This window comes from Podarcis vaucheri (assembly GCF_965113315.1).
Source record: "Podarcis vaucheri genome assembly, chromosome: 1".
NCBI classification, from domain to species: Eukaryota; Metazoa; Chordata; class Lepidosauria; order Squamata; family Lacertidae; genus Podarcis; species Podarcis vaucheri.
The window spans coordinates 115,556,864-115,572,895 of record NC_138759.1 but is presented as its reverse complement, the minus strand read 5'-3'; the positions used below and the strand labels follow the sequence as shown (position 1 = coordinate 115,572,895).

Here is a 16,032-nt window from a genome sequence, read left to right as displayed (position 1 = left end):
TTTCCAACAAAAACAGGTACAGGAGGACAGTTTTTATTACATTTGTTCATCACGTTTTGCCTTGGTTGCAACAATGCAGTGCAAAGGCTGGTTTTGAAATGGTTTGCCAGCATCATGTGGACCACTGAAGCTTCAAATAGCACAGTTGTGTTGACTTTCTTCACCAAATAATTCTATTCTAAGTTGTGTTGACTTTCTTCACTGAATAATTCCTTATTTAAAACCCATTAGTCACCCACAATTAATGAAATTAGTATGCCAGCATAACTTGCTAGTGCAAATAAAACTAGGGTGTCCTACCTTACAGAAGGGTAGTCTGGTCAAAGTCTGGTGAGTTAGGGGCATTGGTGTTAATACCTGAGCAGGCACACAGGTCTCCTCCCTTTCTTCTCCACTAGGGTAAGATGTACTTTTGTTTCCAGAACAATAATCTTTTCTAAATGGACATCTATACATGTAAATTTGGATATGCAAATTTCATGCAAATCTTTGTCCTATTTCTTGGCGATGTATCTGTGGTCACCCGAATTAGAAAGCTCATCCTGTGATACTTTGAGGGCATAGAAGTCAGGCTTTTTGAATCCTGGCTTGTAAGTGCACCAACACTTTGAAGGAGAAAGACGCAGCATGGACAGAAATTGCTATATCACTGTATGTGACATAGGCTGGCTCAATGGTTTTCATTTGCTGCCCTGGGTCAGGTTTGTTAAAACCCTCCTTTCGCTACATAAGCATTCACCAAACCACATGGCGCATTAACGGAGCAAGACGACTGTGAGACTCCCCCCCCCCCATTTTGAATGTGTTACAAATTGTGTTGTGTTTTTTTTGCTTCTTGCCGTTATGACTGCATCTACAGTGCATAGCCAACCTTTCAGGACCGGCAAAGATATTTGAAATTTTAAGGAAGCGCCGTGAGCACCATCTCAAAATGGCTGCTTCAGGGTGTGGTGTAACACAAAATGGCTGCCACATCTTGAAAAGCAGAATATGAGGCAGGGCGACAAGACTGTGGGCATGCCCCCTCTATCAATTGTCCCACCAAGGTGAGGGGGAAGCATAAAAGGTAAAGGTACCCCTGCCCGTACAGGCCAGTCGTGTCCGACTCTAGGGTTGTGTGCCCATCTCACTTAAGAGGCCGGGGGCCAGCGCTGTCCAGAGACACTTCCGGGTCACGTGGCCAGCGTGATGAAGCTGCTCTGGCAAGCCAGCACCAGCGCAGCACACGGAAACGCCATTTACCTTCCCGCTATAAAGCGGTACCTATTTATCTACTTGCACTTAGGGGTGCTTTCGAACTGCTAGGTGGGCAGGAGCTGGGACTGAAAGACGGGAGCTCACCCCGCCGCAGGGATTCTAACCACCGACCATGCGATCAGCAAGTCCTAGGCACTGAGGTTTTACCCACAGCGCCACTTATGGCAAATAAGGTTGCCATATTTCAAAAAGTTAAAACCAGGACTTGCCTAATATCCAGACCACCTTTCAGCAGTCCTAGGGAAGCACCAACATCAGCCACTGCCAAGCTTGGTTATGGAGAACTGTTTGCCCCTCTCCTCTGTTTAAAGCAGAGGGAAGGGTAGGTTTCCAGTCCTGGCACCAAATAAATGTGAGCATGTTCAGTGTAGAAGAGACTGAGCTCTGAGATATGGAAAAGTGATCATGCATTTACTATATTGGCTATGTCTGCATATCACAGTAAGCTACAAACCACAGTTTGCTGTGTAAGATCTGTGCGTACCTGCATTCAAGGGCAGTGACCTGCCCCCCACACTGCAGGGGCACATCACATGATGCGTCACATTAGATGTCTTGTTATGCGTCCCACCCCCATGTGTCTCTTGTGCGCTGGACTGGGATGTGCGGGCGTCCCACTGCCATGATGCCGGTGCTTATGCACCAGGTGGGGAATGGGGACATCAGGCGGGGAGGAGAAGGCCACAGGATTTTGGGGGAACCCAGCCCCTTTCTTGAAAAAGTTTGGGGGGCTGAAGACCCCTCAGCCCCCACCACTTGGCACACCTGCCTTCATTGCCCCTCCCAACAGAGGCAACACAATTCTTGCCTTAGCATTACACCTAAAGCAGAGATCATGGCTTTTTCCACTTCAAACCCCCACACATACAATCTGTAGCCAAGGTTTGTCCTTAGTTTACTAACCATGGTTGATTTGCTAAACAAGTGTTCTGATTGGTTTCCTGCATGGAAACAATTAAGGTTTAATTACCATGACAGACCAGCTGGGAAGACGGATGCCATCCGGGACATATAAATTGAATAAATAATCATTATTATCTAGTTTTCCCATTTGGAAGGAAGTCTTCAGGATAAGCAAGGCCCGTGGTTTCTTTGATCTGATGGAAATGTGTCTCCATAACACAGAGAACCCACATTTTGTACAACTAGGGATTGCATAATGAGATTTCTATATTTTTATCTTTGCAAGCTCTATTATTGCTGCTGTGACAGGGAATAATAAATCCTTATATCTGGAGAGCAATACACACACACGCACACACACAGTATATCTAAAAGACAGACAAGCCCTTGTCATCTACGGATGTAATCTTCAAGCATTTACTACGTACAGAATAGCTTTCCTGAAGTTCCATAGAAGCTCATGGCACGGCTCCAGAGTGAGTCATTTGCAGATATCGAAAACATTTGCAGATAGGTATAGCTGGAAGCTAAACAGGGCTACAAGGATAAACCTCTTTGCTGTATAGAATAAAAAAAGAGATTACATAAGAGTCAACCAATTCCTGAAGGCTTATTAAAATACAACATTTGGCATTTAGCATGACACAGCACTGAGGAAATGTTTGCAATTTAGACAAATTCTTACTTTTTACAGACCTGAGATTAGAGACTCTTAAATTGTACTCCAAGCATAACAGAAAGCTCTGAGCACGCTGAACTTCATCAGTACGGACCTACCATTATAATGTAAACTGATATCGACAGTGCTGTTGCAGTCAGTAAATTCTGCTCCTGCCACTTTAGATAAATTTTACCCAAATTAACATGATTTCTATGTGGTTTTAACTTACCTTTGGGAGGCCTCATAATTAGTCTCAGCTGGTAGCACTTAATGGCAGGCAACCTGAACTCCAGCAGCTGCTTTGCTTGTTCAGCCTTGGACAAGAACCTTAATTAGCAGCGAGGTTTTAGGTGCAGTTTTCCGCTGCTGACCGTTTCCCCCTTACTCTCCTCTTGAATGTCTTTGGGCTTTGAGACTGCAGTTCCCGTTGTGATCCAGAGGAAGGGACTTGGATGCCAGAGCACAGCACATTTTCATAGGGCAATAGCTAAGTCATACTTAGAGTAGACCTACTGAAATCAGTGAGTCTCTTAGCAATAGCTGAGTCATACTTTTCTGTTGTTTAGTCATTTAGTCGTGTCCAACTCTTCGTGACCCCATGGACCAGAGCACGCCAGGCACTCCTGTCTTCCACTGCCTCCCGCAGTTTGGTCAAACTCATGCTGGTAGCTTCGAGAACACTGTCCAACCATCTCGTCCTCTGTCATCCCCTTCTCCTTGTGCCCTTCATCTTTCCCAACATCAGGGTCTTTTCCAGGGAGTCTTCTCTTCTCATGAGGTGGCCAAAGTATTGGAGCCTCAGCTTCACGATCTGTCCTTCCAGTGAGCACTCAGGGCTAATTTCCTTCAGAATGGATAGGTTTGATCTTCTTGCAGTCCATGGGACTCTCAAGAGTCTCCTCCAGCACCATAATTCAAAAGCATCAATTCTTCAGCGATCAGCCTTCTTTATGGTCCAGCTTTCACTTCCATACATCACTACTGGAAAAACCATAGCTTTTACTATACGGACCTTTGTTGGCAAGGTGATATCTCTACTTTTTAAGATGCTGAAGTCATACTTAGAGCAGACCTACTGAAATCAGTGAGTCTCTTCTGAATATGATTATTGATGGGAGTAACCCATTAGCTTTGTAAAGTCAAACAGATCCTGTAGTTCCAAGAAACTTAGAGGTAATAGGACTTGGAAGGGGCTAGGTGCAATTTTAGTAACAAATTTGGCATATAACAACATTTAGTATTTACTCCAGAGCAAGTGTGACATAATGGTTGGAGGACCAGTCACAGACTGTAGAGACCCCAGTTCAAATCCTTGATTGGACCATGACAGTCACTGAGTGTCAGGGATTGGGTTCAAGAGGGCGAGATGGAGGAGGAGGAATGGTGGAGATCACCCACACACTTCTCCTGGCGCTGCACGAGAAGAGGGAGACAGCCTTGATTGACAGCAGGGCTTCGGGGGGTTTGAGGAAAGTCACAGCTCAGAGAGAGAGATGAACAGAAAAGTTGAGAAGTGTTAGAAGAAAGTGGGGAGAATTGCGGTTGGGCAGCCACATGACACATTGTCACTGGAAAGTATTTCTGATCCCCCTTCTCCCAGAACGTGACGTTTGTTAAGAATGCAGGAATGAAGGACTCAAAGACATTTGACCATGAGTGGCCACTGTAAGGGAAGATGCTGTTACTAGGGAAGAGGAGGGAGGAGCCCAGATTGGAGCAACGCCATTGTTAAGGCTTGTTGCGTTCTTTTGTCTCTCGCTTATTAGGATTGAATAAAACTCATTAAAAAGGACTCTACCTTGTTTTCTCTGTTCTTGCTGCAGCCAGAGGAGGATAAGCTTTCCTAAAGCCTTGACAGCCTTGACACTGGGTGACCTTAAACCACCACCACCCTCTCTTGTTCTCTTTTTCACCTCAGGTCGTTGGGATGATACAATGGGATGGGTTATATCCTTCCATGTATGCCAACCTGAGGACCTCGGAGGACAGGTGGGATATTATAAAGTGAGGAAAACATTTGTATAGTGCTTTTTGAATGGTCAAAGTCTTTTCACATCCAATAATTTAGAGCTGGATATAGCAGCACTGACCAATGCTTTATGTTGCCTCACATTATGAACAAATATACCAGTCAAAAGAAATGCACACTTTTTGCTGCCTTCCTTGACCTATCAGCAGCTTTTGACTCAATTAACCACAACAGATTGTGGGAGAAACTCTCAAATGCCAATATAGACAATAATTATTAATTCGGGAAGTATATCATGGCACTGAAGCAAGAGTTAGAGCGGGTGCGAGAGGATGCCTGTTGGAAGCGTTCAAGACATCAAAAGGTGTGAAACAAGGCTGCATACTAGCCCCTACACTTTTTGACATAAATAGTCATCCAGATGATAGATTACAAAACCCCATCATCCCTGGTCATTGGGGCTGATGAGAGCTGGCGTCCAACAACTTCTGAAGAGACACAAGTTCCCCATTTCATGGCATAAATTAGCTATATAGGCATAAAGGCCTATATAGGAGCAGCCCCAGCCATGTCATCATTCCCTTATCCATTTCCCTTTTTACAGGCTTGCAGAAATAGCAGCCTAACTTATGCCTGCCCAAGCCAACAATAGGAACATTGTTTTAAAAACGTTTAAGGCATGCTCCAAACATATTTAAAATCCAGATGCTGTGGCTTGATGAGAGTGGTATGTATAAACTTTCAAGCTTGGAGTAATCCTCATTATTAGGAGTCATTTCCCGCCCTGATCACGGGGTTTCAAAAGTGCAACTTGAAGGCATTTGGGACTAATTGGCTCCTTCATGATAGAGACTGTTTCTACCAGGCATTTCAAAGGATATATCCCTGAATTACAAAAAAAATGGGGGGGGGGGACAAAAAACACTAGCAGACTGCAGGAAAGAGTCCAATCTCCTTGGGATCGGGGTTTTCACTTGCTGGAAAACAAAGAGCACTACAATGAAGAGATCTGCATTTGGAACAACATAAAAATCTCCCTGTGAAATGAAAACAGCCATCTTGTGCTAAACTGAAAAAAGTGAGAATTCTGTATGAGGAAGGGAAGACCATGGCCAAAGTCATTATGCTGTATGTGGGAAACCTCCAGCCTTCCAGATGTTGCTGAACTTGTTGTTGTTGTTTAGTCGTTTAGTCATGTCCAACTCTTCGTGACCCCATGGACCAGAGCACGCCAGACACTCCTGTCTTCCACTGTCTTCCAGTTTGGTCAAACTCATGCTGGTAGCTTTGAGAACACTGTCCAACCATCTCGTCCTCTGTCGTCCCCTTCTCCTTGTGCACTCCATCTTTCCCAACATCAGGGTCTTTTCCAGGTAGTCTTCTCTTCTCATGAGGTGGCCAAAGTATTGGAGTCTCAGCTTCACAATCTGTCCTTCCAGTGAGCACTCAGGGCTGATTTCCTGAAGAATGCAACATCTGTAGTCTCCGCATTTTTCCTTTATAAAGCCCAGTGCCCAGAATCTGTTTGGCACACTGCTTTGTGAGGAGGTGGCTACAGCTCCCAAAATTCTTTCAAGGGTGGAGAACGGCTTTTAAAAGTATGGTGTATGCACAGCTTTCGAAAGATATGCTGCTGTTCCCACTCACCCAAGCACAGGTGGTCTGAATACAAATGGGTGGTCTAGGCATATGGGACTCCAAGATGGGCAAGCTGCAGGGCAGTCTCTCTGGATGTTGCAAACCCAATAATAAGGCCATGATTTGGGATGTCAACCGTAAAGGGCTTAGTCCTCATGCTATTTTACCCGAAGGGATATACGGTAATAGGAATTTATCGTTTATGCAAAAGCAGCATCCTGCTCGTTATCCGCAGAGACTCTCGTTGCATATTTGCTCCCTGAAGTAATCGTAACCAGATGTGGGGAAAGGTTGTGGTTTTAATCAGGCATCTTCTGCGTCCCCCTGGACCCAATCACACCCATGTCTCTGTGTCTGTGCTATATGACAAAATATCACTGTTTCCACAGTTCACTGGCGTATGGTCCAAGTTGGCTGTCACATGCATTTTTATCAGCTGATTTCAGCCCATCTGCATTTGTCGTAACATATTTTTATTTTTTTCCAGCCAGACGAGTTTTAAGATATATCGGGGGCTGGGGGTGTCCACATATGAATGATGTACTCCCAGACCTGTTTTATAGAGAAAAGGAACCCATGTCTGAAAGAAGCCCTGAACTGAATTCCATAGAATAGGACAGTAGCATATGTTCTGAAAAATCCTCAGCGAGTCTTCTCAGTATTGAGGCCTGCATGAGCCTTGCTAGGTGGAGACATCACCTGATCCGGCAGGTGTATTATGTGCAAGCTCCATGTTAGAGGCAATGTGCCACGGAGTATCAGCAGCCCTCGAGGAGCCATCATTTGGGTTCCATGATGGGAGAAAATTGGGTTAGACATGTAAGGCAATAAATCTTCTTGTCCGGGACACCTAACTTATTACTCTTTCAAAGTCTGATGGGAAAGCAGCTGTGGTTCTCAACCTGTGTGTCCCCAGATGTTGTTGAACTACAACTGCTATCACCCCTAGCTAGCAAGGCCAGAGCTCAGGGATGATGGGAGTTGTAGTCCAACATCTGAGGACCTACAGATTGAGAACCACTGCTCTATAGAGTGCCATTATCCACTGTCCTCCTTCATCAGCTGTGGTGTGATGGTCCCCAGAAGGGTTTGGCAGCAAGTGAAAGACAGATAACAGGACTAGAGAAGAAGAGTTTCCTCTCCTCTCATTTCTGTTTCAGTAGCATCCCAAAGATGCTTGAACATGCTCATTCTCCCCCACCCACCACCACCTGAAGAGCCCTAACTGAGTTGGGTTTGTTCTGAATGGCTAGATCTTGGATGTGGCCTTTCCAGGGTCTATCACCTGCTGTTATTCCACTGGCAAATAATGAGTCCTGGCAAGCGAAACGAATTATGAAGACTTTGCGGATATGTTTCCAGCCAGGCATAAACATTCAAGGAGAGCACAAAGCAATGCTGGTGGGGGGCGTGTCCCGTGAGAAGTGGGTGTGGCCTCAGAAGAGTCTCGAGGGGCAGAGAGGCCTGTGATGCCACAAGGCTCCTTGGGGTTGGCTTGTTTCTTGCTGCAACAGAGCAGCACAACTAGCGTAGCTAGCTGGGGGGTGGGACACACTGGGTGCTTGGCGGGCTGTTGGCCAGCACAGTGGCTGATGGGCATTGTGGGGTGGGCTTTCAAGCAGCAGGGAAGCTGGAGGTCAGCACTGGGCGTGTTGGTCATTGCAGGAGGTGGAGCCACTGCCCATCTCTCAAAAAGCCAGCTACAGAATTTTGGCAGCTCCTCTAAATAAAGCTCAACTTTGGTCCGCACCAAAGTTCCTATCCCACTTCAAGTACCCTTCAGGGAATTCATTTCCAGCAGAAGGCACCGTTGCTATTAGTGAGAAGGCTGACAGTTTGTAACATAAATGTTTTTATTTTCTGCTAAAATATTTGTTTTGTTTTAGTTCAGTATTCTACTGATATTTCCATACTTTAATATAAAAATAATAATAATAATAGGAAGAGGCAGAATTACTTTTTTTTCAACTATTGGCACCATTACGGAAAGCTTAAAGGATGCGACGATCGGAAATGAAATATGTCAAAAAGCTATTAAAATGTACGTTTCCTGCAAGCGGGTGGGGAACGAAAGTCAGGATAAAGTCTCTGTTCACTGAGAAACGTGGCATGGTGCTTGGCCGTAATTTTCATAGCAGTGGCCGTTATTATTCAGTTATGCATCTCCAATGCTGCCCATCGAACGCTGCTGTTGAATGGAGCCGCTGAAACACAATCAGAACTACAATGTGGAAATGACACAGTGCAGGTTTCTGCCCCAAAGGAGGCCTGGTGAAGATAGTCTACTCCTGTGGCTCCAGAACAAAAGAAGGGGCAGGGGGAGCAGGTTTAACATAACTTCTGGCAAGACTTCACAATTCTATAAACCTTTCCCACAAGGATTAAGACATTCAGAAACGAGTCCTCTGTGCGGCATTTGTCATGGTTAACGTTTTAAAGCTAGACTTAATGTGAGTGGTTTATTGAAGAGGAATCAACATTTAACAGGCCTACTCCAATAGGTACGGGTAGCTCTTGGTATAATCTCTTTGTATAATCCTTCTTTTCCATACTGCCAACAAGGGTTTTAACAGGTTGAGGGTGTGGGAGGGTGAACTCTTAACGGGTAACACAACCTCCCCCTTGCTCAGATTAATTACAAAATGCAGAAAATGTTATGCCATGTTTGGTCCAACCTTCTTTTGCCCACTTGGCTAAACTTGCAAATCATCTTGTCTTCCCTTTTGAAATTTTGACTGTTAACCCTCACAGTTCCCAAGTCATGTATACATTTGGCCCTTTTGTTTTTCAAACCCAGGAAATGTCAGGATCTGAGTGTCTGTGTGACTGTGACCCAGTTCAGACGATTTCGCCGACTCCCAAATATAGACGCCGAGCGTGGTAGGGGAACTAAAATGCACCCCCCGGCCCAGATCTCAGTGGCACAAATGACTGAATCACACAGTTTCTCCCCAGCCTGGAATGATATACACTTGGGGCCTGCACATACTGAATTTCAGACGCATAAGCCCTATGTAAATAATTTGCAGCAAGCTGGGGCATCTCACCAGTGTGCCTGGTGAGAGGGCATATAAGGCACAATCTCACTCCTTCACTGCACGTAGCTTTTGCCTACGGAGAAGGTAATCTGACCCAACCCTGTGTCACTGTTTCCATTCCAGACCTCTGCGGTGACCTACCCTTGGTTTACGCATAGAAGACAATGCATGAACGCATCAAGTCCCTCTGCTGAAAAGAATGGGGCAACTTGAATATTGCATGGGTTCAGAGCACATAAACAGATTCAGTTGACTATGGACAAACGGTGGCTCTGGCACCTGCTAACCGTGTCACATTTGCCTTTTTTTTTCAAAAACACAAAAAACAAAAACACCACTCTCATAGAAATGGTCCACAGATATTTGTGAGGATAATATATCAAAAAATAAAATAAAAAATTCTGCGTGTCTATACTCCTACAAATACAAGGGGCCAGAAAACACAAGAAGAAGATAAAACTAATCTGGACTACAACATGATCTCATAGTAAACAATAGAATACAACGTGCAATAGTGCAATTTCTTCTTTGCTGCTCCAACAAGGCAAGTCTTTTAATTTATAGAAGTCCATGGACTGTTATTATTTTTTTCCTGACATGTGACATTTTTGCATCTAGTTGTGCCTTTGCCGCGGGTTGGTGCTTCTGCTGGATTTTTGAGCAGAATCGCTTTGTCCAGGTTCGTTTCTGCCCTTCCCAGGATGGCGGAGTTTCTGATCCCAGCGCTGAAAAATAAGAACAAACAAACGTCTATTTTAAAAACATTGCTACAAAGCTCATGGAGGAGGTCCTGATGCAGCTTTCGCCTCCTTCTAAGAGTTTGCTCGAGCTCGATCCCTCCCTCTTTTTCAATAAACTGTTTTATTGCTGTATCCTTTATAATGGCGTATCATTCCTATTAATATTTTGATCTCCAAGGAAACATACATGCCTCTTTTTAGAAATGTTGGCCACCTCCATGCATTGCTATGTCAGCATTTACGTCAATACCAGTTCTACCAAATAATGTCCGACTTTCCCTTTAAAATCAAAATTCTATAGTAAAACAAAAGAGGAATAATTCCTTGCCAAAACAACTGCAGCTGCATTTGCCCTCTCCCCTCAAAAAAATATGTGCTGCTTCTCATCTTTTGAATAAAAACAATTCAGACTATGCTTAAATGCTAACAAAAAACCTTTTATATCTCTGTGTGAAGGTGAACTGCTTTCATATTTCATTTTTTATTAAAAGGGACATCTCAGTGAGAATATGTGTATCTATTGTCTCTCCTCCGTTTCTTGTTAGAATTCCTACTCTCGAGTAGGACAAGCTCCTGACATTTCTGGTCTAGCACATGAAGTTCTGGATCCACATTGTAAAAGTGGAAGAGCAGCCCTGTGGGTTCTTAGTACTGAAACAACTGTTTTAAAAACTGTGAATAGATCTTACCTATACTTTTGCTTATATAAACATAATAAGAGTGTATATTTTTATAGTTGCAGATGGGTTGGCGTCACATTCATCTTTTGCTGAAATCTGCCCAGAATGATTCTCCACCAAGCAATTGGTTACGGTAATTAGCAACCATCACATAATGTTCTGGGTTTGCACCTAACACTAAACCATAAGTTATTAAGCTATGCTTTGTTAAACTGGCTTAGTATGTTTCACTATGCTTTATTTGCTACCAAGAAGCCACAATCTGAAATCATGATTTATTGTTGACTTTATAAACCTCAGTTTACTTCAACTATGGCTTGGTGTTCTGGGTGAACATAGCACCCTTCCTTAATCATTGTTGACCACCTCACCTCAGATGCTCCCCACAACTGCAAAGGAATGAGGCAAGAGCCGCTGAAAAACAAAACTGGGGAGAAATGAGCCAGGGTTTGTCTTGTGTTGCAGTTTGTGGGACAAATCATGCACTGAGAACTTTCCTTGTTATACTGAGTGGGCGAGGAAACACCATGAAGATATTTATCACCATGGTGAGTGTAATGTTTTCTTGGAATCTTAGTTTGGAAAAAGTTTGTGCTAAAACTGCCCCTGGATTTTTTATAGTATAAACATCCTTTGAGGAGGGATACTGTCAGGTAGGATAGGACTGAAAGAAGGGCAGTTGTTTGAGTTACAGTGGTACCTCAGGTTAAGTACTTAATTCGTTCCGGAGGTCTGTACTTAACCTGAAACTGTTCTTAACCTGAAGCACCACTTTAGCTAATGGGGCCTCTGGTTCTGGTGTCGGTTTTTGTGGGGAGGGCTAATTTCCAGATGTCTGGCAGGCGGGACGTGTCGTCACGCTTGTTCATGTTGTGAGGGTGTTTCTCTATCGACACCAGAACCGACACCAGAACCAGAGGCACACAGAACGCCGTCACCAATCAACCACACCAGACCCAAACCCAGACCCTCTCCACAGACATATTACAGACTCCATCCAGTAGCCAAACTATAGTGGCACCTCCGGATGCTGCACCCCCCTGCAATCCCTACACAGATCTGGCTGGCACAAGGCACAAAACCACAGCTCGCCCCTATACACGAAGCCAAGCCAGAGCACAACTAAATGCAGCACAGCCATCTTCTCAGAAAAACTCTTCACAAGCTCAAGAGGTCAAGACACGAAAGCTTTAGCAACTAATCTACACTTAATGACCCACCCAGTGGTATTCAGAATATCACTCATGAAATCACCCAAGATATCCCTCAAGTAATTAAGGAACAAAAGAAGAAAAGGCACACTAATCTAGGAACTTCCTCTCTGCCCAGAACGTTGGAGGCTATACACCACACCCCTCAACAGTATTTATAGGAACTCAAACACCAGACTCTGCTCTGTTCCAGTAACAAGAAGCCGAAAGCACCAGCCTGAAGATGACGAGTGAGACCTCGTCGAAACGTCGCACAGACACCCCGACTCTTACACGGGAAGACACCCGAAGACACCAAAACCTGCATTCCTGTACCCGTGAAAATCTACGAAAGCAGATATTATAGATATATATATATATATACATTCAGCCTTTAGTTTTATTTATTTGTTGGAACTCATCTTCACTTGGTTTGGCCATGCTCTCCATGGCCTCCAGATCTGAGTGGACTCCAGCTTCCATCAGCCCCCAACTAGCACAGGGATAGAGGAGCTGGAGTCCATTCCCGTCTCTGGTGTAATGCAAAACAGCAGCAGTTGTTTTAATTAACTACATCAAGTTGGTTCCCACTATTTTGAACCAAAGGTGGCTTCTAATAATTGAAGAAGATGACAGTTTGAGATGCAAAAACAGAGGCAGTATTTTGTACTGTATGCTTCAGTCTGCATCTGACGAAGAAGAAGCAACAAAATGTGCAATGAAGACCACACACACCTTATAACAATCTGACCCAATACAAGACGAGTCATAATAAAAATGTAACTTTAAAATAAACAACTTATATCAATTAAAGTAGTATTTAAAAAACCCCAATCCATTAGAATACAATAAAATTAAATATCAGCAAATAATGATGAAATAGAAATTCACTCTTAACAATTACAATGCATAATTACTAAACTATAATCTAAATAAATAAATAAATGTCTGTCATTAAGGTGCTACAAGGCTCCTTGTTCTTTTTGATGCAACAGCCTAACACAACGACACCTTTGGGTATTACCTCTTTGTTTGGCTAACTACCTGTGTTTAAACCCCAAACCCTGCCCCAAATCTATTTTGGGGGTAGGGGGTGGTGGAAGAGGTAGCAATTCCGTTTTTTTTATATGCACCAGCCTATTTAAACCACAGCAAGTGGTCCAGCTCAGACTGAGGTCGTTGCATGATTTATACACACAAGAATGTTTGTAAGATTAGCCCCAGGGGTGTTATTAGAAACACAAGAAAACAAGAAATAGGATACATCTATATTAATGAACGGTGCATAGACACACGATTCTTAAACATTGCCCTCTCCCCCTCCAGCATGCTTTTAATCAAGCAATCCCAGGCCACCTTAGCGATCGTATTAACTGTGCAAATGAACTGGCCAACACCAACGTGATGACTCAGCCAGAAAAGGGCCTTTAGTTTTATTTATTTTTTAAAAAAATAAAGCCTAAGTGAAGCCACCTGTGGAACCATTTGAGAAAACAGAGCAGAGAAAGCCGTCAAGTGATGTGAGTGCAACAGCCGGGCAAGACAGCGACCATAGTATGAGGGACAAACCACAACTTGTGGCTTCTAGGGCTGGGGGCCAAGACTAGATGTTTTGACCCATCTCATGTTCACACTTGCCCTTCCAGGAACTGTCACTGTGGGTTTCTTTTCAAGCATTTTCTGTCTTCCTGGATTCCTTCAAATTTTAACCTCTCCATATATATATATTCTATCCTTCACCATGAGCTTGTTTTCTCCTGCTCTGGAAGGCAGGACCCAAACCAATGGATTCAAGTTACAAGAAAGGAGATTCAGACTAAACATTAGGAAGAACTTTCTGCCCAGTATACCTGAAGGAGCATCTCCACCCCCATCGTTCAGCCTGGACACTGAGCTCCAGTTCTGAGGGCCTTCTGGCAATTCCCTCACTGTGAGAAATGAGGTTACAGGGAACCAGGCAGAGGGCCTTCTCGGTAGTGGCGCCCGCCCTGTGGAACGCCCTCCCATCAGATGTCAAGGAAATAAACAACTATCTGACTTTTAGAAGACACCTGAAGGCAGCCCTGTTTAGGGAAGTTTAATTTCATGTTTGATGTTTTATCATGTTTTTAATATTCTGTTGGGAGCCACCAGATAGACGGGGTATAAATAATAAAACATTATTATTATTATTATTATTATTATTATTATTATTATTATTATTATTATTCGACAGTGGAATGGTCTCCCTGGGGAGGTGGTGGACTCTCCTTCCTTAGAGGTTTATAAGCAGAGGCTCGATGGCCATCTGTCAGGGATGATTTAGTGTTTGCGCAGGGTTTTTGTGTCAGAGTCATGTGGGTAGGCCCTTTATTTATATATTTATCAGTTGACAGCACAGGTGTCAAAAAAAGGGAGGGGGAGATTCCAGCTATATCTGTCAGACAGAGTGGTCAACAATGGATGAAGGAACTAAGTGATGACAGTGTAATCCTGTCAGCCAAAATGGAGGGTGCTATCCGTCTCTGCTGCTGAGCAAACTTTAAAGTATATTTTCTTGCAAATTCCAGTTCCTCCACCTCCTGAGAATCTACCTGAGGGAAACGACAGGACTGTCATTAGAACATTATCTCTCCTTGGGAGTTTATTTGCACTCCATCTCCAGCTGCTAGTCAGGAGAAGGCCACACCCAGGCTGACAGGACTCTTATTTTATTGGACTGGACTCTGTATTCCCTTGTGGTCCACGTATCTCTGTGACACGCAGACAGTAGCCTTTTGCACTCCTTGACCTTTGGGCCTCATTGGGGGGGGTGGGATGACGACAACAACAAACAACAACATTTTCCTCTCCTCTTTGGACCTATATCTTCTAATCTATAGATTTGCTAGTTGTCAGAAGGGCAGTCGAGACTCATTGTTTTTCACCCAACGCTGGTTGCCTCCCTGTAAGCTCATCATTCCAGAAATCTTTTTTTTAATCTGTTGGCCCTCGCTAAAAGGCAAATGCAACACTACAGATTCATAGCTGAGATTGTTTTAAGAAGTTGCTAATCTCACATGCTGGGGTCAGGATGCTGAACAGTCGGCTTCAGAGCAAGGATTTGGAGAATATGACATTAAATACAAAGTGCATATGAAAAGCCAGTAAGTTTGAATAATATTTTCAAGGTTCCAGATCAGTTTGGCTTTAGCGAAGCAATGGGTGCAGACACTAATGCATTTTAAAAGAAAGGTGTCAAAGCAGGGTTGTGCAATGTATTTATTCTGTTTGTGGTGAATGAACCTTGAGGTACTTTGGATGTGCTTTAACACACAAAGTTTGAGCTACAGAGCTCATATCATTTTATTCATGTTGCCAAGTCATTCAAAAAACGGGGACTTGAAGTTCCCAACTTAATGCTCTCCAAACCACTGAAGGGACAAACTGAGTAATCTCAACGAACTATTGTTTCATATTCTTGGCAGCGGCAAAAGAAACACAATTGAGAGAAACCAATACGGGGCTTAAAGAACAGTGACAACTTGAACGGAGGCAGCAAAAGGATCTCTACATGGTCAGATATAACTAGCAGCAATGGATAGAAACCACTGGTAACCTGTTCACTGGTGTTGTATCCACTTTCAAATGGAGTTAACTGGGGTGGTATTGGCTATTAATCCATCTGGCCAAAAGCAGCAGTGGGTTTACTGCTGACAGTAACCAGAGACTTGTCCTCTTTAAATAAATTTGTAATAATAATAACAATTTATTACTTATACCCCACCCATCTGACTGAGTCTCCCCAGCCACTCTGGGGGGCTCCCAACAGAATATTAAAAACACGATAAAACATTAAAAACTTCCCTAAACAGGGCTGCCTTCAGATGTCTTCTAAAAGTCAGATAGTTGATTATTTCCTTGACATCTGATAGGAGTGCATTCCACAGGCGCCACCACCAAAAAGGCCCTCTGACTGGTTCCCTGTAACTTGACTT

At 43.7% G+C, this 16,032-nt stretch overlaps 1 protein-coding gene across 2 annotated transcripts in view; it reads right to left on the bottom strand.

The window, feature by feature from the left end:
• Window positions 1-8,263: 8,263 nt before the first annotated feature.
• Window positions 8,264-16,032, bottom strand: part of FRZB (frizzled related protein) — a 33,897-nt gene continuing 26,128 nt past the window's right edge. For both annotated transcript variants that reach the window (XM_082201128.1, XM_082201129.1), the window contains one exon: window positions 8,264-10,191. In XM_082201128.1, coding sequence (XP_082057254.1) covers window positions 10,081-10,191 — 111 coding nt within the window. In that variant the 3' untranslated portion in view covers window positions 8,264-10,080. The remainder of the gene's footprint in view (window positions 10,192-16,032) is intronic.